At 41.0% G+C, this 20,810-nt stretch overlaps 1 protein-coding gene across 5 annotated transcripts in view; it reads left to right on the top strand.

Annotated features, from left to right (window-relative positions):
• The first annotated feature begins 4,779 nt into the window (after positions 1–4,779).
• The window catches only part of NKTR (natural killer cell triggering receptor), a 36,933-nt gene continuing 20,902 nt past the window's right edge, over positions 4,780–20,810 (top strand). For 4 of the 5 annotated variants that reach the window (XM_033052106.2, XM_033052089.2, XM_033052097.2 and 1 more), the window contains exons 1-6: positions 4,780–4,817; positions 5,076–5,155; positions 12,950–13,024; positions 14,783–14,890; positions 15,477–15,521; positions 17,175–17,262. In XM_033052106.2, coding sequence (XP_032907997.1) covers positions 5,098–5,155; positions 12,950–13,024; positions 14,783–14,890; positions 15,477–15,521; positions 17,175–17,262 — 374 coding nt within the window. In that variant the 5' untranslated portion in view covers positions 4,780–4,817; positions 5,076–5,097. Of the gene's footprint in view, positions 4,818–5,075; positions 5,156–12,949; positions 13,025–14,782; positions 14,891–15,476; positions 15,522–15,830; positions 15,859–17,174; positions 17,263–20,810 lie in introns of those variants that run through there. The other variant, XM_033052114.2, reaches the window with a different exon arrangement.

The raw sequence follows: 20,810 nt of genomic DNA, 5'->3' as shown, positions 1-20,810 counted from the left end.
AAAACCTCTGTTTTTATCTTGGTAAGAAATGTTGGGCTCTTCCTCCTGGCTGGAGCAACTCCCAATGGGATGCAGTAATTTTATCAGTGCCACAGTGGGACTCAATGGCCATGAGCAGAAAATGACTGGCTGGAGGAAGGATGGGTTGTGAAAAGATAAAGAACAATGCCCTGCCTGGTTTCAATGGATGGCTCATTAGCAGAATATCTCCCACAGAGATCAGGATCACTGCCCCCACCCTCAACAGATGGTGATAGAACAGATACCTTTTATCACACTCTGTATTGTAACATGTGGCTTATAATCAGGTGCGGCTTATAATCATGAAATTACTGTACACGCGATAGGAATGAACCTCTTGGTTTTGACCTAGTTTGAGTGTTACTGAGTGGGTAAATCATGTCTGATATGAGGTAATACACTTCTGCCTGTGCATAAGGAATAGTTGTGAATGCTAGCAAGACATCAGGGTGCGGAGTTTTTTGTGACTTTGAATTATAACACCCTGAAGTAAATTTAAAAAAAATTTAATCACGTCAGGGTTGGGATCAGAACAAGTGTGATCTTGAGACATTCACAAGACACCGACCCACGTATCAGGCATTTATTAGTAAAGGAAATGTAAAATAATCAACCCCTTTATCAGCACACAGTAGAATATTTTAAAAATGTGATATTTTTGTTAAATTATTTGGGGAGAACTCATACTAATGCAGGCAGGAGAGCAAATAAGCATGTAGGTAGAAGGAAGGTTGTGGAGGCAGGGATCATCTTGCAGCAGCTCAGATGAAATGCAGATTTCAAAGCCTGAAGAAGCCACAAGCACAGGAATATTCCCTGCCCCATTAAGCAATTCACACATAATGGATTAATGACTTGCTGATATTTCTATCACGCTGGGGCAGTCATTAACAAATTCTGTTTACTGCCTGGATAGCAGATGGGGCCACCTACTCATGCCAGGGATGGAAACACTCCTAAAGCTTCAGGGCAGGATGGGGGGATGCTCAGTAATCCTTCAGGAAGTGTGTTAGTGGTTCAGGTATTAAGTGGGCTCACAGGAAATCCCAGGGGAAGGGGAAGCCTGAGTGAAGAGAAGGACAGGCAGTGTTTGGATGTCTGAGGTTACAGATATCCCTGTGCCTGTCCAAGTGTGTCCCCACATCAGTGCTGCTCCATAGAAAAAGTCCTGGGATGAAAGTTCTGCTTGAGATTTGCTATTTCCTCCCCTTTGCTCTCTAAACTCAAATGCTGACCTGGGGATTTTTAAATGAAGCCTCTTTTTGCTGTTCCCATTTGTTCAACAGATAAACTGCCTATCAGCCTTTCACTTTTAATTTCCAGTGTGCTCAGCACTGAGGCTTGGCATAATTAAAGCCCCTTTTCAGTTATTCTGGACTGCAATATTTACTGTTCATAACAAATACCAAAGACATGGCTTGACACTGACTGATGAAGGAAACACTCCAGGTGCTCATCTGTTCTTCAGTAACAAGTTTTTTCTTAATTTAAATGTAGAAATTTCTGGCTTTCTTTTTTTCATCTTTCAATGCTCAAATCCTCAGTGACCCCCATGAACAGCTCTGAGTCAATTTTTCTCCTGGTGTCGACACTTTGCAACCCTCCTGGAGCAGAATCTGCACGGAACAGTGAAGAGTCAGATTTTGAACAAACAGCCATGAATTTCTTTCCCCAAAGTATTCTGAGCACCAGCCCCCGAACTCAAATGACCCAGATAATGAAAAGCTTTGTGAGAAATTCCTTCTCCTCCTTGAATAACAAAAAAATACTCGGCACCAAGGAGCAGAGCAGAGATTTTTCAGGCACCAGGCCCTCTACCAACAACTTGTTGCTCAGAAAAAAACCTCATTTCCCATTGCAGTCTCAGGTTCCACGCATGGAATTTGCAAAAAAAGATAAGGAAAAGCCTCTACAAATACCTAAACAAAAAGCTGCTTAGTCCAAGCTTTCATGGCCACATGGAGACTAATAGTTATTAAGGCAATCAAAGACTCTTTGGAAATTCAAGTCTGTGCCCCAGTTCAAGGAGTTTTACCCCAAAGTGCCTGAAGGCTCTGGAGCTTTGCAGCCTCCCACTTTTCAACCTCCCAGACCAAGAGGGCTCTGTCTCAGGAAAAAATGCAGCTTTCCAGCCAGGATTTGTCAATGTGCATTCAAGAAATCTCCAAAATTGATTTGAGGTAGGACAAAGTTGGATCCACTGATTTTGGCATGTTGTGTCTCAGACTGGAAAATAACCAGGAAAATTTTAGCCTATAAAAGGAGGGCTTTTCACAAATGTATGGCTTATCAAAAAGCAGAATGACACAGAAGCAATTATTCATAACCATGCTGAGTGTGATCCCCCCCACACAGCCTACACCCAGAGCCACTGCCATCAAAGGGGACTTTGTCACTGCTTTCAATGGACACAGGATGTGACCAGAGCAGCATCTGCAGCAGCTCCCAGAGAGGAACACGAGAAAAACAATCTTCATTTGTAACTCAGTGTTTCATCTTTCAAAAGACCAGCCTCAGATGTGCTTTGGAAAGTCTCCTTTTGGGTATCTCTTTCTTCAGCCAAGCTGCATATTTATCAGCTCTAGTCCTAGACATGATCTTAAGAGCTGATCTCCCAAGTGATCAGAACTTCTTTCCTACTTGCTTCTTTATTAAAATAATCAGGGCTTGAAATCAACTTCTTTTTTTTTATTGCTCACAATCTTTGCTATTTTCATCAAGAGCAAGCAGCACATTTCCATGTCTTTTTTGAGACTTTCTGCTCATTTACTTACTCATCTGCCTCCAGCAGGTTCATGTTCTGAGGACAGAGAAGCAAGAAACTGCAGGTGAAAGGGAATTAATATTCTATTTAAAGAGTGAGGAAATCAAGGAGATGTGTTTTCAAATTTTAATTCTGGCAAGGAATTCCTGCAGACCTCCTACAACTCAACCTCTCAGTAGCTTTGTTTCTCAGCTACCATGGAAAAGCGAGGCAAATAACACCCTTCTCCTTTATGAGAGCATTTCACAGCTAAATAATTGAGGACCAGATTTGCTGCTTTCTTTTTTTTTTCCCACATTTTTGACAGCTTACCCTTGTAAGAATCCCCCCAAGGACCAGCAAACCAGCGTGACAACTGCAGTGACAGGATTCCTGAGGGACCCCTTGCACAATCATGTACTATTAGACCTAATAAAGAATGACAGAATCTGGCTGTTAAAACTTCAAGAGAGCCTCAAACACTATTGTGACAGCAACCATTAAGCTATAGATAAATTACATCTAAAACAATCCCACTTTGCTGCATTCCCAACTGCTAAAACATCCTGTGATTTCAGCATTGCTACTTTATTCTCAGCAGGGTTTTTTTTTTTCATCTAAAACCTCTGAATTTCTCCTCAGACAAGGACATAATTGCAGACACTGCTGCCAGGTAAAATTACTGCAGAGTTCTGGTTTGTACAACTTTTGGGAAACATTGCAAATAATTTGCTTTTTGAGTGCTGTGTCCTTCCTGCTTAGAAAGAAACAAAACTTCTTTCTGGAATTATTAAAGGTGTTGTTACAAGAGTATTTATGTTAATTAAATTAATAAACCAAGCTGCTTTAAGCTTCTGCATATCCTTGGTGTGAAGTAACTTGGCCTGAAGGATGTGTTAGGCTGAGGATTTACAGTTTTAATTCTCCTTCCCAAGCAGTTTGACACTTCAATTTCTCCTTACCACTTCCACACTCCAGCATGGTCCAACATCCCCAACGCAGAATAAATAACCTATGGCCTGCTGCAACCATTAAAATTTAAATTTATTTGAGTTTCTAAGACGTGGCAAGGCTGAGGCTGAGCAAGGGCAGGATGATCCCAGCCACGTTCCCATCCTGAGGGGCACCAGGAATGCATTGCAGTGAGTATTTTCCATCCATAAACTCCTAAGCACTTATTTATACGCACAAAAATATTTTTATTTTATGGAGAGTTGTCTTTGACATGTCAAATTAAAGGGGTGAAGGAACTGGGGGGTTCCCTCAGCAGGGCCATAAAGGTGAGGGGTCAGGGTAGCGAGATACCCATCACGGGGGTTATTTATTCTGTAAAGGTTATTTATTCACTCTATTTACTCTGCAAAGGTTATTTGTGATGCTGTTTATTCTCATTATGTATTCTGTAAAGCCCCTTCCTCCTCCCGAGCCGAGTTCTGAGGTGGAGAAGCAAATTCCCATTCCCATTTTTACAGAGAGGGGAAAACACCAGAGGGAATCGAGCCGCTATTTACAGGATTAAAACTCACAGCTTACCACTTACAGGCAATTACACTCCCCACAGGGAGAAAGTAGGTTAAGAGTTGTATATTTAATTTTTTTTAACATTTAACGTTTTAAACGCGGCGACAGCGAAGCTCGCTCACGCCATGTCTGGGAGGCAGCGGAGCCCCCTTTCCTTCACAGCGCCACTTCCTTTTCCCCCCATCCCAGCAAAGCACGAGCTACGAGTTGCTTTTATTTTTCACACCGTTATTATTATTATTATTATTATTATTATAACAACCATTTAACCATCCATCATTTTAAAGGCGGTGCGCCCGGCACCACCCCCCTGCCCCTCACGCAGAGGGCGGGAAAGCGCGGCGGGCAGGGGGCGTGGCCTGGTGAGGGGGCGTGGCCCGGCGCGAGGGGAAGGGGGCGTGGCCTGGCGCGGCCATTGAGGCCGGGCGGGTAATGGCGGCCGGGGGCGGCGGCGCCGCCTGGCGGCGGGGCGGGGGGGCAGCGGGGGCTGAGGGGGGAGCGCCGTGAGGGGACAAAGCGCCGGAGCCGCCAGGTAAAAACCCGGGCTACGGGAGCCGAGGGGAGGCGCGGGGGAGCGGCTGGGAGGAAGGGGATGGGCCGCGCTGGTTGCGCCGAGCCCGGCTGCGTGGTGGTGGCGGCGGCGGCGGCAGGAACCGCTTCCCCTCAGAGCGAGTTTCCCCCGCCGGGCTCGGGGCTGAGGCGGAGCCGCCCCGCTGTAATCGAAGCCCTGGGTGAGGAGGGAGGGACCGAGGGAGGGACTGCGGGGGCTCCTTCTGTGCTTTGTGTCCAGGTGGCGAGGCCGAGGGGCGGCCATGGGGGTGCAGGACCGGCCCCAGTGCTTCTTCGAGATCGAGATCAACAGGGAGCCAGGTAAGGCTGGGCTTGGGGCTTTGCAGTCACGCTTTTTGCCTGCATGATGGGCCCGAGCCGCTAGCAGCGAGTTTGGCCATTGATGCCTTATTTCTGAGTTACTTTTTAATAACTTTGGATGTTTTCTGGGGTGCTGGATGCTCCTCGCTCTCCCTCGAGGTCGATTTTTATTTGCACACGTGAATATAAAGGTTGGGCAGGGCTGATAAACGCTGTTCTGAAGGTAAAAAGCTGTCTGGTGATGTATTGTAGCTTTTCTATTATAGCTTTGTTATGCCACTTCTATAAACTGTGGAAAATCGGGGCAGGCTGTGAGGAGATTGGATATTTGCTCCTATAAATATTTTTAATGATGCAGTAATTAAAACTGGGCAGGAACTTAGGGGTTCCCAATCTGGACTAAATCTTTCCTTGTCCTGTTTAAAATGCGTATTTTGAATGTAAAGGAACATTCAATCACAGAAGCACAGAACACCTCACGAGCTGGCCTGTTTAAAAAAAAATAATTAGAATAAATCCATCTTTGAGCTCATATTTTCCTTATACAAGTGTAATGTCCAGAAGCAGTAGGCTGAGTTTTAATACTGAACCCTGTTGTGTTTTCCCCCCCTCTCTGTAAAATTGGGAGTGGAGATTTTCTCACCCATCTCTTTGAACACGCATTTATCAATGCATTTTAGTTGTCTCACACATACTCCGTGCTTTATCTTGCTCTCTGGAAAAATGAATGTATGTGATGGCTTCATCACGCTTTCACTTTCATTTTCTGCTTCAATATTTCTCTGAAAACCTTTGCATTAAGAGCTTATGTCTCAGATATTCCAAATTTCAGCCTCATTCAGATGCACCTGAAACCCTTTTAGCGTTTTATTCTCACCAGTTTCAGCAGAGAGGTGCTTTTCTAACTTCAGAGACCTGATAGGGCATATCTATAAATCTTTTGCTGTTGTTACTCCTCTCTGAGTTATTTTGATTGACACTGGTGATGTCAGTGGAGTTTTAACATGTTTCCTTCTTTAATTTTGTGTGGAATTTACTACAGAGTGAGACACAACTAAAACTGTTTCAGGTTGGGTGGGTTTCCAGTTAGGAATGGTAGTTTGATGGGATTGATTCAGAGCAAAGACAATTCATTCTCAATCTCATTTGCTGTTAATCTTTTTAGGTTTAGTGTAGGTTTTTCTGTTCTGACTCCATCTGAAGGGTCTCTCCCTGTGCTGTTTTCTCTGCTCCCATTTCATAATCTCCCCTCCTCAGCCTTGAGCCCTGCACCTCGAGTGAAAGTGGATTACCTCATTTTCCCCCAAACCTCTTTGGGTTTGGTGACTGATAGAGCTGTCAGGGAGGAATTGCAGTGTTGGTGTTCTTGGTGGTGCAGAGCTTGGGTTACCTGGAGCAGACCCAGGGCTTTGGCTCTGTTTGTGTCTGCCTGCATTTATTTTCTCTTGGAATCTCCCAGCTGCACACCAAACTTGGAGCCCTGCTGGTTTCACTGCACCTGACTCATGGCTTGGGTTTTTTACAGGAGAAATGCCAGTTTGTAAAATTGATGTTGGGACTCTTGTGCTGTCTGGTCATGCTGCTTTATTCTGGTGCCTGTTTATTCATTCCCTGTACAACTCTGTCTCAGGATTTAAGGATATATTTAAAAAGCTTAAACGTTGCTCTCTTAGCTCTGAGTTGACCTTCAAAAGCTGAATCAAGTGGTAAATCAGTGCTTCCAGATGACACCAAGCACTAATTCTGAGAGATGTTCTCTCCTACTGGCACCGGTCAGGTATTAATTTTAACTTTTAAGCTGCCAGCAGATTTCCAAATGAACATTTTGCTTATTTTGACATCAGTAAATAAGCTTATAACACTTAATCGATTTTAGGAGATATGGGGAGCAGAACAGCCCTGGAATTTGTTGCTAGCCAAGAGAAAAGGCCTTGCCCCCACCTTGTGTGCACTGAAAAGCTGAACCAACATCTCCACAAAATACAGAGAGAAGGGGATGTGCCTCTTGCAGCACTGGAAGCATCTTTTTGCCTGCAGAACACAAAACTGTGTCATTTTTCACACTCCAGGTTGCTGTGAGTCCCCCCACGCAGCTGCCAAATCTTGGCTCTCCCCTTGCAGCTTTTGCTTGCCAGGGTGTGCCAGCATACCTGTAACAATTAAAAATCAGGTCAGTTTTACTCTAATAAAGATGTTGGAAAATACAGGAGTGAATATCTCTGCTTTGGCTGTGCTTCCAGAAGCTTTATTACAGCTTTTGTGTCCATATTTTATTGCAGCTACAGAATCTTGGACTAAAACTCAGTGCCAGCTTGTACTTGCCTCTTGCAGTGGGGCAAACTTTGTTGGCTTGGTGTTTTTTTTAAAGCTAAATTTAGTCTGCTTTTAAATAAGTTGCCTGTTAAGCATTTTTTATTTTTTATGAATGCAGGTTGTGGCTCATAATTTTTAAAGGGCAAATGGAAAACAAATCAGGAAGAAGCATTTATTTTGAAACTGGCACAAACAGCACTTCTCCTTTCTTTTGGGCCCCCCCACCAGTGGATTTGGGCACAGAGAGTGTGCACACAGGATTAAGCTGCTTACACTATTCCAAGAATTTTGGGATGGCAGCAGATGCTTATTTAAATAATTCTGTGAGGCAAAATCTGTGTGAAGCTGCAGCCTTTCAGGTAGTGTGATAATTGGAACAGATGTCCCACTAGGATGTCACAGATGCACTTGGCTGCTCTAGCAGCTCCTGTGGCCATCCAAGATCTTTTTCCCACATCCCCCCTCCTCACCCCACCTTCTGACTGGCTTCATCCATCATAAACTTTGGTAAATTTAGTCAGTTTTGCTTTGTTTTATTCTTATTCATAGAACAATTTATCATTTTTTTGGTTTTTTCTCAAATCTTCTGTTCCTGGGGTGTGTCCTTAACCATAACAACCTGTCTGATCTTTCCTTATTTCTCTCTTTCTAGTCACTTTGGCCTGAAGTTTGGTGTATTTTGGGATTTCAGCTGCTGTGAATTCATGTGGAATGAGCTCCCCTGCAATAGTCACTGTGTTGTGCCTCCTGTAATAGACCCAGTGACACTTTGTGGGGTTCTTGTTGCCTTTCCTAAAGACAGAAACTGTTCTCAAGTGGTTCCTTGTTAACTTTTAGCCTTTAGAAGGGATAAAATTATATTGGCAGAAAATAGAATTCAGAACTTTGGCTGTCCATGAGCCAAGGGAGATCCCACATGGAGAAAACTCCTCTCAGGGCTGGAGATTTGAAAGGAATTGATTCAATAACAATTTTATTCAGAATACTCATGTGGAATTGTTGTCAGTGGAGGATGAAATACCCTGAAGTCTCACCTTGAGGTCTGGAACAAGTTGGATCAGTAAATGAAAGAAAAACTGAGCAGCCTCTTGTGGCAGGAGGAGACCAAGTGGGAAACCCAACCCAGGGAATGTTTGGTGTGTGCAGGACTGAATAAGTTTGGTTTTGTGAAGAAGGGAATGGGGGGAACTTCAGGTGGTATTTGTGGAAAAATGGGCTTAGAGAGCTGGGGAGAGAAGTGGAAGTGGAGCACAGAGGTGTTAACAAAGAGTTAAATGTGTCAGGGTTACAGATCCCATTCTTGAAACTCATATTTTAAATAAAATCTACTCCTGTTCCACACTAAGGTTTGATTTCCTTCAAAACTAAAACCACATTTCTACTTGGAAGCAGTTTTTTTTTATTATTATAATTCATGTGCCTCAGCATTCAGAGATTTAGGGATAAACAAATTAATGAAATTCAAATAGGGTCCTTTTAGTGAGCTGTTATTTAAACTTGTATGCAAATCTGTCTGAGCCTTTGGGCCCTTGGCAGCCATCCTGGGCTGTGCATCATTGTCTCACTGCTTGTAATCCCTGCTTTCTCCTTCAGCAGGATATTCCTGCTGATAGGCTGGGAAAAATCCCTCTTGTTTGGTTTACTCTGAGAAAAGAGAAAATCCAGTAGATGTAGTTTGGAAAAACCAAATTTGTTTTGGGAGTGTGTAGCTGAGCTTGGTACCTGTGTGGTCCAACATAATAAAATCTAGCAAATCATTGTTCCCATTACTTGAAACAATGTATGTTTGGCTCCCAAGGTTTTGTTCCAAAAAGTAGCTAAATTGAAGTATTTACCTTTGAAACAATAAACACTTGAAATCAATGATTATTTTAATGAATTTGCCAGCAGGAACCTTTATTTACCATAGCATGGATGTTCCTACCCTAAATTTTTACCACTAGTTCTTCCTCAGCTGGAAAATTTTTAAGGAGTTCAAAACCAAAATAAAAAAAAAAATATCTTTTAGTTCTGAAATTGGATTATTTTTGCTCATTTTGCCTTCTGGCTTCTCTAACTGGTGCAGCTCATTAGCTGCAGAGAACACTTTATCAAATTTCCAAACAGTTTAGATTTTACATAGGCATCACTTGCTGTATGTAAAGTACATATTTCTTTCACCACTTACTCTGATTCTTTAAAAAATGAGTTCAAAGCCTGCTTAGAAATAATACTTTATCAAATTATTGTTTCATAAATAATAGGCAAATGTAATCCCAGCAGTTTTTACTTTAGCCTGGAATTGAGGTGTCTGTGCAGGCTCATTTCTTGGTTAAAGCCAACTGAAAATTCTGGGTAGGTTTGTGAACAGCTTTTGCCTACTTGACTGGCTCTTCTTAGTGATTTTTGTTTGTTTATTTTAATTTGCTGTGCAAATATTATGGTTAGTCACAGAAAGCTTGTTCCCTCATCAGATCACTTAACCTTTGCATCAGGGAAATGAAGCTGAAGAAAGCATTGGAAATTCTCTGCAGTGAAGGTGGATCATTTCAGAGAAGAGGTGTCTAAACCTGGGGAAATAAGTAACATCTCAAATGCTTTTTTTATCTGTGTTACATCAGCTCCAAGTTTAAAATGAGATTTTTTTTTTTTGGGAGGGATGAGGCAAAAAGAAAAATTTGTAGGTGCTAATCATACATACTTCTATCAGGTTTTTTATTAGCAGCTGTTCTTCATGCATCTTTGACCAAGGTGTGAAAATGGGTTTGATCTTTCTCTGGCACATTTCATTGCCTGCTTGTCAGTGGAAAATACAACCTTTCAGTGATAATGGTATTCATGCAGTTGCAGTAAAATGCAGACAGGAACCCAGCAGATGGATGCACAGTGTGTGGTTTGTGTCTCAGGAGCAGACAGCAGCATTTTCTGTGCCTGGATGGAGCTGGGTAAGCAATGCTCCAGGTTTTATGGAGGAGACAGCCCTGATCTTCTAAAGTGGATCTGTAATCTTTGGGTGTTGGATGTGTATTAAAAAGTGTGGGATTAAAGAGCATAAAAAGACCAGGCTGGATGGGGCATGGAGTAACTGATCTAGTGGAAGGTGTCCCTGTGTGTGGAACTGGATGATTTAAGGCCCCTTCCAGCAGGAATTACTCTGTGATTTTATGAGCACCTGGCAGACTTTGTTATTGACAAAGCACTGCTGGAACTGATACCTTAGTTATAAATGTCTCTTTCCATCTTCTACCTTGTCATCTGCAAGAACATGAGAGTTCTTCCAGTGGAACTCCACAGAGGTGGTGTCTGCTGCTTCAGGTGCTAAATGTGGTGGGTTTGTAAGTAGGGCTTGCAACCAACATCCTTCTACAATTCATGCCTGAGGGTAAAAGTCCCTTCTGGAGCCTGCAGGGACTAACAGCCCTCAGCTACTTGGCAGCTGGCACCTTGGTGAAGCAGCAGCTGGGCTGCAGAGCAGAATGGGGGTAGTGACAGCTTTTTCCCTGGAAAGTGTTGTGTGTTATTTCACACAGTGAGTGCAGGAGGAATCTTCTGCAGAGACAGAGAGAGCTGGGGCTGTTCAGCCTGGAGAAGAGAAGGCTCCAGGGAGACCTTAGAGTCTCTTTCAGACCCTAGGAGAGCTGGAGAGGGACTCACAAGGGCATGGAGTGGTGTTAAACTGAAGAGGATGGGTTGATATGAGACATTAGGTAGAAATTCCTCCCTGTAAAAGTGCTGGGGCCCTGGCACAGGGTGCCCAGAGCAGCTGTGGCTGCCCCTGCATCCCTGGAAGTGTCCAAGGCCAGGCTGGATGGAGTTGGAGCAGCCTGGGGTAGTGGAAGGTTTCCCTGCCCACAGCAGTAGTGCTGGAACTGGATGCTCTCTAAAGTCACTTCCAACCAAACCATCCTGGGACTGTGTTCCATGATTCTGGGAATTCTGGATGTGCTCTCTAAAGCACTCTGTCACTGTTCAGCTCAGTGCTTTGGCTTTTGTGTTCTCCTGAATTCCTGGGCTCTAAAGAAAACTGAGAACTCTTCTACTAAACTGTCTTCTCTGTTGTGTTCCTTGTAGGAATCTTCAATGCTCACAGCTTAGAATGTTTTCTTCACCTGCAAATTTCCATCCTGTCCTAGTGGTGGTTACAGGAGATCTTTGAATATTCCCTATTTCTTCATTCTTTGGGCATTCTCCCTTCCCATTTCATTTGGATTTTCCTGCTGTAGTGATGAATGCTTAGAGAACATTCTCAGTGCAGTTAATGAGATACAGACCTTTCAACAGCTCAAGGCATCTTGAATTTTTATCTCCCATTATCAAGTGGTGCTGTCATTTTATTCTTCCTTTCTGAACCAACAATTCACCATCTTATAATTGTATATATTTGAACAGAGCCTTAAAATTGAATGCAGTTTCTTAGGAGCCTCTCAAATTTTTTTTTGGTGACTAAGTATTGAATGAAATACATTCGAAGTTTTTTTTTTTTTCTTAAAAGGAAAGAAAAGTGAAGTTATTCCTGGAGTAGTTGCTTTTAAAAATGCTGAAGTCTTACCAGTGTGTGCCACTAGAGTGTAGTGCTCATTGACAAATTATTACTGGTCTCCTTGTAGTCCTGCCCAGCTGTGAGGCTTCTGTGGATTATTTTACAACCTGCAGAGATAGCAATTTTTTTTCTTTATTAATTATGTATTTTTAAAGATTTCATACATTTGGGAGCAATTTGTTGTGGGGTGTTTTTTTTTTTTTAGTACTATACATCCCAGGAAATTGGAAAATAAAAGCAAAAATACAAATCAGTTTTAAAACTTTTTTTTTTCTTTATATTGAACCACTTTTCAGCAATATTTAAATAGATTTGAAGGGTGCAGAGCATAAATACCAACAGAAAAGAGAAAATATTTGGTTCATAGTACCTGGCAAGTGGAGCTTTAGTCCTGCCTGCCTTTCATCTCCCCTGTTTGGTTCGTCTGGATTTGCTTAAATTAAAAGATTTTAGGCCAAAAGTGCCAATGCAGCTGTAATCCTCAGCACAGTGTGGAGCTAAGCCAGTTGGACTTTGTAGGTAATGATCACAGGGAGAGCTGTGGAAATGTGATTATTAATGTATTTGTATAAACACAGTAATTGGGGAGGGAATTGTTCCAGCTCTCCGAGGACCTGTATTTATGGGAAATCATTTTCAAAATGGAAAAGATCTGACATGATTAAACTGTTTTAGTAAATCAGCTTGGCTTTCCAGGTTCAAATCACAATGGAATCTCTAGGCCTTCTGATAAATTGGATGGAATATTACTTAATGTCTTTTTTTTTTTTACAATTATGTTATTTTTATTTCTTGCTGGTGCTTTACTATATGCATACTTAAGATGTTTTCTTGGTCTGCTTGATAAATGAACCTTTTCTCAGAAAATTACATTTTTAGAAAGTACAGATTGATTTACATGCAGATTTTCTTATTCCAAACACTTCTAAAATTCTAATTATTTTTTTAAAATTATTTTCTAGTTGGTCGAATTATGTTTCAGCTCTTCTCAGACATTTGTCCGAAGACTTGTAAAAACTTCCTTTGCTTATGCTCAGGTATGTGGCTGATATTTCAGATTTTTATTGTTGCTTCCAATAATTGTTTGTACAAATACAAACCACAGCCTTGTCCAAGGCCTGTGCCCTCCTGGAGAGGGGATGCTGTGCCATTCTGCACCATATAATTTGCATAAAGCCTCCATCAATCCAGATATTTTTGGCAGATGAAGGAGGACAGGGTGATTCTGCCATTGCTGTCAGAAGTAGATTTGGCCCCTGGAAAGGTTCTTTCTGCCCAGATGGAGAGAGAGGCTCCTGCTTTTAAATTCCAGCAGCTGGACTTGCAGGTGCTGCCCACCTATGGATTAAACATCTGCTGTGGTGCTTTGTCAGGAGCTGAATCCTTTCGGATCTCAAACGGGCACCACTTGGCACCTGATTCCATTGAGCTGTTAACAGGGCAGCTGCTTCTCCTCTGCCATCCCATGTCCAAGGGATTTGCAGAGCATGGAGAGCTCCTCAGGCAAGAAAGGTGTAAGTGGATGGGGCTCAAACACACTGATTTTTCTTTTCCAGGCAAAATTCGTGCATGTCTAGAGCAGAAAGAACAAGGCTGGTATTTGGCCTGAAACAAAAGAGAAGCTGAGCTCACTGGTGTTGTACTGGTGGTTGTGAAAAAGTGTCTGAGCTCAGGGTGGTGCTGCAGCTCTTAGCAGTGGAACAACTGCTGTGTCTTTCACCTGACTGGGAAAGTCCTGGCAGTGCCCTAAAGGGGGTAAGAAAAGGGACTGTGACTTCTGGCCACAGCCAAAGCTCCCAGCTCAAGTGCCAGGCAGGATCCCATCTTCTAAGGGGATTTTCCATAGCCCTGAGGGACATCCTGAAACAGGAGCAAACATGCAGATATTCCATGGGGTGTTTGATGAGAGGTTTTCAGTGCTGTAGCAAAGAGGGGCATGCTTTGGGGAGCAGCGTGTCCATCCCTGTAATAAACAGCTTTGCTTGCATAACTCAGGTGAAAAACAAAAACAGGGTAGGAGGAGGCCTGGATTGGGATTATGGGTGTGGAGAGCCAGGTAAATAACTTGCATTCCATGAGTGAAGGATGATAAACAGCAGTGCCCTGAGTGGGTTTTGTGCCACAAACTGTCCTTTGCCCTCATGCTGGCATAGATGGCTTGGAATGGCAAATTTGGGATGATTGAGCTGTTAATTTGGGGTGGCAGAGTTATAGATTGCAGCAGGGGAGTGTTGGCTTTGTGTAATGAGTGTACCTGCATTTCTGAGGGTGCAGAATATTTGGTGAAATGTCCTCTAACCCAGTGTCAAATACCTGTTCCATAACCAGTGATGGGATAAAACTGAACATTGGGTTATTTGTCCTGTTATTGACCTGCAGGTGGTGTTAAGGGGTGTTCCGACACTGTGCATGGATTTGGCATCACACTGAAACTGAGTAGAAACCTGTTTTCCTGGTTTTTCTCCTTGGAATATTCATCTGGCACATCCAGATGTTGAGTGGTTTGAAAAGGATGCTGTGACCACAGAAAATAGTTAACCCACCATTATCCTCAACTCTTTTTATAAATCATCCTGAGTATATTTACACACTCCTTGAAGGGGGGAGGAAATTTTTATAAGGAGAAATTTTCATCTCAGAGTCCCCTTGTAAAGATTTCCCCATCTGGATGGTGAAAAGGCACCAGGTAGGACTGTGTCACCTTTTAGTTAAGGCTCCCATGTCCATTAGGGAGGGCAAGCCCTTGGAATTTGTTCAGTGCCAATCTGCAGATTCTTTGTTTCACCTTCTTGCAGGTGAAAAAGGAATTGGCAAAACAACTGGAAAGAAGCTGTGCTACAAAGGCACCACATTCCACCGTGTGGTTAAAAACTTCATGATTCAGGGTGGGGACTTCAGCGAAGGTAAAGTGGGCTTTTAAAACAGGAATGTTCTCATTGATGTGTTCATAATATATAACCTCAGAAAATACCATGAGGGTGTTACAGTGCCATAAAAATACTTTATTTGCTGTGAAGATCAACCATTTAATTGTTAATCTTTGAAGTTATAAAAAGTTTCAACTGATCTGAAATTTGTTTAGAAAAGTGTTAACCCTCACTGAAGGGTTTTATGATATTCCATCTTACTAAAACAACTCAAATCCAAACTCTAGTCTTAACTGCTTTTTGTGTGTCTGCAGTAGAGGCAACACTGGTGATGTTCTGTTGGTACAGGAATGTAACTGTTTGAATAAGTTTGAAATTAATAATAAAGCATTGAATGAGCTAGAAATGTCTCCAGAAGGAATTTTCCAGGATTTTTTTTTGTTCCTTTCCTGAAATTCCTGTCCTTACCAAAACATTTGTTTTCACTGTGTCCTGAAATCCTGGGCCTGATCAAATGAGCCTGAGGAGGGAATATCCTATTTTGAGAGTCAAGTGCTGGTGGAATGTTATGCACAGCTTTTGTAGAAATAAAAAGTTTTAATTGCTGCTTTTTAATGTGTAGGTAATGGAAAAGGAGGTGAATCTATTTATGGTGGCTATTTTAAAGGTAAGAGCAAATATGTCTTTGCAGATTCTTTATTCAGTTCTGAGATAAGTCTTGATTCCCAAAGTACTTAATGAAAACAGGTCCACTCATAGATCACCTTTTGCATGAAACTAATGTTGCATGAGAATTCCTTTTATATGCATGACTTTCAGATAATTTTTTTTGTTAATATTTAACTTAAATTGACAATTAATTAAGGCTAACATAATTGGTTAAACATGACTTTCAGCATGGAGGCTAGGCAACTTTATTCATGAATAAACTCCTATCTTCCTGCCTAAAACTGTCAACATATTCTTTTGTTTATAGAGAATGTGGTCTTTTGCAAAATGAAAAGGTAAGAGACAAAAGCTCAGTAACACAAATTCAAACTCTGTCCCCTTGTCCCCTCCCTAGTAAATATATAGAGAACTGCTAAGTCCCTTTGTAGATGGATATCTGTGTTGCTTGGAGAAATGAAGAGTTCTGTGTCTAACCTTGCTGAGGGTTAATGACTTATTCTGAGAGACAATCCACATAATTCCAGCTCTAAACAGTGATTTCTTCTTTTGTTCATGTCCCTTTTCCTCCCCTTCCCTACTCAAGGTTTGGATGCTTAGGGTTCATTTCTGACTTGATTTATATGCTACACAAATAATTTTCCTTGCAAAGAATTGGTAAATAAATGTACAATTACCTCTTGTAAAAATCTGTTGCAAGGAGAATGGTGAGTTTATAAATTATTTGCTTCAAGACATACAATTATTTCTTGAAAAGAACAGGTGGTTACTGTGATATTCAAGTGTTAAGACAGTGAATTTATTTATTTACAGCCTCTGGTTCTGTGTGTGTTGCAAGTAGCTCTGGTTAGATGCATGAAATTAAGTTTCTCTTAAAAAAGAGGCATGGTTTGATGTGGGAGTGTTGAAGTTTTTAGTCAAGGAAAGGCTTGAGCAGATCCATTTAATAAGAAATTACTCAGGGTTTATTTCTCCCAGTGAGTGCTAAATATGCAGAATTATGTTTTGATAAGTGATCCAAAAATTAATAGCTTTGTACATTCAAATTAGTATTTTTTATCTCTGGAAATGACCTTGAGGAGATCTGGTTTTATATTCTGCTGTACAACCAGAACAATATAAAATGCATGTTTAGTCTTAATGATTTTTATATGTAGATTCAGGTATAGAGGGTTTTTTTTTTTTACATTTTATGCTTTAAGGCTTCCAGTTTTGAGTGGAGAGGTGGCATCTTTTAGTGTGCCATAGCAAGGAAATAAATGGCTTTTTCTCCTGATCTTTCCACCTGGAGTTTAATATCATGTGTAATAATTCTTGCTTTAGAATGTCAGTAATTCTGCCAACCTTGTTCTTACCCAAATAATTCAGGATTTAAATCCGTAATGGAATGTTTATTGAAGACACTCACAATGACTTGAATTATTTTTAATTAGAAATGCTTGCACTATATCTGCACCATTTTCTTTAAGAAGCCAAGCTTTGTCTCAGCTGTAATTTGAAGAGACTTGTTTAAACCTTGTTATTTTTCCTCCACCCTGTTCCTGTTCCTCCAGCAGCAGCAGAATTTCTCCTTAGATCATCCATAAGTAACTAAGAAATCAACCTGCCTCCCTTGCCAGGGAAAATCTGACAAACATATTTTTTCTTCAAACAGATGAAAACTTTATTCTCAAACATGACAGAGCGTTCCTTTTGTCAATGGCAAACCGAGGGAAACATACCAATGGTTCCCAATTTTTCATGTGAGTAGATGTGATCCCACACTGGAGCTCTTCTTGCACAGAGAAGCGCTGTTCATGAGAAAGATGGTATTGCTAAATTCTCCATATCCATGTTCTCCTGGCTAGGAGTGAGTGGCACCTGCAGTAGGAAATGGTAGAGATCAACTATTTCCTTGTGGAATTCGTTTGGATTAAAGTGCTCCATGGATGTTCCTCCTTTGTGGCTTTTTTTTTCCCAAAAAATGCGGTTTAATTTCGGTTCTTAGCGGCCAGAAAAATAGATTTTGTGTGTGCACAAATCTGCAAATGACAATGATGAGCACTGTATGTAAGGGAGAGGGAGATCTAGAGGTGGTTTGTATGGTTTTGCTCTTTAAAAGATGATGATTTATGATTTATTTTGAGGGGGATGTTTTGTTTTTTTTTTTTCCAGGAGAAGAGTGAATGGAGCTTTTATTTATATTTGATTATGATATTTATTATTATTATTAATTTTACTGAGTGTTTGTTCCTGACATACTTTTTAATTACACATTCTGCATAGTTCTGTTAACTTGTGCATATACCAACACTATTTAAAATTATGTGCTGATAATTTTTCCTTTATTGCCTTTAAAAATTGCCATTCTAGTAACCACATTCTGTTAAATTATAGAAATTATAGAGAACACATTTACCTTTAGTCATAAGTAAAACACTCAGCTCTGATAATTGAGGGTTTCCTGGTCAAAGCAGGTGTGTTTTAGCTTGAGCATCAGTATTTTTAAGCTTGCAAACTTTGTGATTATTCCTCTGGTTAACTCCCTTTTCAAAATTGCCTCCTGTTAATGTTTAACAGTTTGTGTTTGGAAAGAGCAGGTTGATAACTTTAGTCTAGAAATACTGGGATTTCAAAAGTAAATTTTAGCAGATTTACTTAACTAGAAAATATCTTTTTTTTTTTTTCTTTGCCATCTTTCTTGGGGGATAAGAATGAATGGCGCTTCCCTGTCTTCAGTAAAGGAGTAAATTGTCCTCAAGAATCTTGTTGGTTTTTTTTCTTTGCCTGAAAAAGATCTTCAGTATGATATGATGTAGTTCAGATAAGAAACATTTTTAGGTCTTTTCCTAAAAAATGTCCTAAAAATGGAAGATGCATAGGAACCTAAAAGAAAGTCTTTCGCAATCACTGTTCAGACATTTCATAGAGATAAAATTATTTCAAAAGCTTTTGTGTTCCCTTCAAAGGAAATTGTAGATATTGTGCTTCATTGCAATAAATCTGCAAGGGTATGTGTGCACACTATTATGGAAAACAGTTTCTATAAATCCAACTCCATGGCTTAATAAGCTTTCTGAAGGCGTTGCTTCATTATTTTTTACTTGATGACTTGCCTTTGGGTTCTCCTGCCTTAATTTTCCATTTTTAAGCTTATCTGAACATTAAACATGAAAACCTAATGATGTCACATCAGTCAAGCAGCTGTCATTTGAGGGCTCTAAAGTTTCTTTTCTCTCCTGCATTTGATTCCAAAGTCATCTTCTTTCCCTGATGCTTGGTAGGCTCAGATTTAAACACCTTGTCTCTCCCCACACACCAAAACAACCCAAGATTGTGTTGGATACTAAATTATAATGAATACAGGACAATTAATGAAGATTATTTAAAAGCACTTCCATTAAATACAGAAGTATTTTGAAAGAGTGCAGATTCCTTGAAAAGTTCTGGATTTTTTTCATAGAATCACTGTAAGATGTGTGAGTTCAGTGGCAATTGGGGCAGAGTCAGAGACTTTAAAACTTCCATGTGAGCTGGGTTCACCTGAGCTGCCTGCAGGAATCCAGAGCTGCTTTAGGCTCCTGGGGTGTTCTCCCTCAGGGTGAGGGAGCTCTGACTTGCCTGCCCATGCAGATTTCTGGGATTTCTCTAATCTCTGAAAAGGACCAGCCTGCCCTGGAGCCAGGGAAGAGAATCAGGATTCCAAGTGGGAAACAGCCCCTGAAGGTTTTATCGAGGCAGTTTGTGCCTTCACTTGAAAATGCAGTTTATTAAAGCAGTTAGTCTTGCTGGGTGGCATTTGTCTGATTACTTTAGGGAATATACAGTGTATCTGTAGAGCTTTTCTTTAATGAAATATTTTCTTCCTTTATGCTTTAAGCTGAAATTAAAATGTGTTTTTTATGTATTCCCAGTAATGCTCAATTTCTCTATAGTTTATCATTAGGAAAAATATTCTTCAAATGTTTGACCTTCAAAGTGTGTGCAAGGCAATACTCAGTTGTAGCCTTCAGATTTTTTTTAATATTTGTATATATTTCAATTAATTTATTAAATTTATAGGAAGGGAGATAGTTGCTCTTTAGCTTCTTTAGAGCTCTGCATTTGTTTTCAGGGGTGAGAACTCTTTATCTTCCACACATCTAATGTAGCAGATAAGGAGTGCAAATAACTGATTTTCTTTTCTATAACAGTTTGTCCAAGTAGGACTAAAATAATAGCCAGTATCCTGACTATAAGAGTTCTGTTAATTCATCAGCATTCCCTGCTCTCCAGAGAAAAAAAACCTATTTGGAATAATGAGTCTTTACAGGAAGCAATCAGGCAGCAAATGTCTCTTTGGCATATTGCACCAGCAAACCAGGCACAACAAAACTCTGCAATGCCTGCAAGTTGATTTTAAATGGTCAGTTTTACTTGAAATAGAATCTCCAGACTCATCTTAATGTAAACAGGCATCTGACCCATCCTAAAAAATCATCACCTTTCTTGGATTAGTCAGGAATTTCTCTGGCATGAAAGAGCTTGGAGGATTTATGGGCACCAGGGAGAACTGGGCATGGAAGTGATGTTAGAAAGCTTCAGGGAAAAGCATGGACTGAGATCAAAGCCCTGGTGGAGAGTGGCACAGTTCCACAGAGGTGGAAGGAGTCAGAAGTGTGTCTGTGCAGTATCAAGGGCTGGGTTTAATGCCTGTAGACTAATTTCCTCCCCTTTTTTTCCCTTAATTGAGTAGGAGCAACAGTTGGGTGGGATGGAGAATGTGTAGCTGAGGGAGGATTGTGAGTTCCATGCACATGTGCTGTAAATAGGCCAAGTCTGTTCTCATGTGCCTGAGAAACATTTCCTGCTCTGGAGGAACACTGCATTTTGCAGTCCAGCAGAAAGGATCCAGAGAGAATCCCTTCAGATTTGGGAAATACTACAATTTCAGTTTTCATTATCCAAAGGTTTGGAGCAGTTCACTGTAGGCATGTGTTGAAGAGAGTTGTGAGGCACCAGGTTAGAAATGGGCCCTTTATGTTTTCAGGGAGCCCCACTCTGATTTTTTTTTTTTTCCCCTGTAGAGCTCTCAGTGATTTTGCAAGTGTTGTAAAACCATCTGGGGATGCTAATCTGTGACTGTCCTGTTTCCATGTGGGTCCTGAGATACAGAATCCCTAGGATGGGGCAGAGATTGACAGGAACCATTCAAAATCTTTTATTTTTCTGATCTCCAGTAGCTGCTTTGAATTGCTGCTGCCAGCATCAGCAGTACAGTAATTTCACAATTATAAACCGCAGCATTTTGACTAAAATTTTGGTCTGAACC

The sequence above is a fragment of the Catharus ustulatus genome, chromosome 1 (assembly GCF_009819885.2).
Source record: "Catharus ustulatus isolate bCatUst1 chromosome 1, bCatUst1.pri.v2, whole genome shotgun sequence".
NCBI lineage: Eukaryota > Metazoa > Chordata > Aves > Passeriformes > Turdidae > Catharus > Catharus ustulatus.
This window is presented reverse-complemented; position numbering and strand designations above follow the sequence as displayed.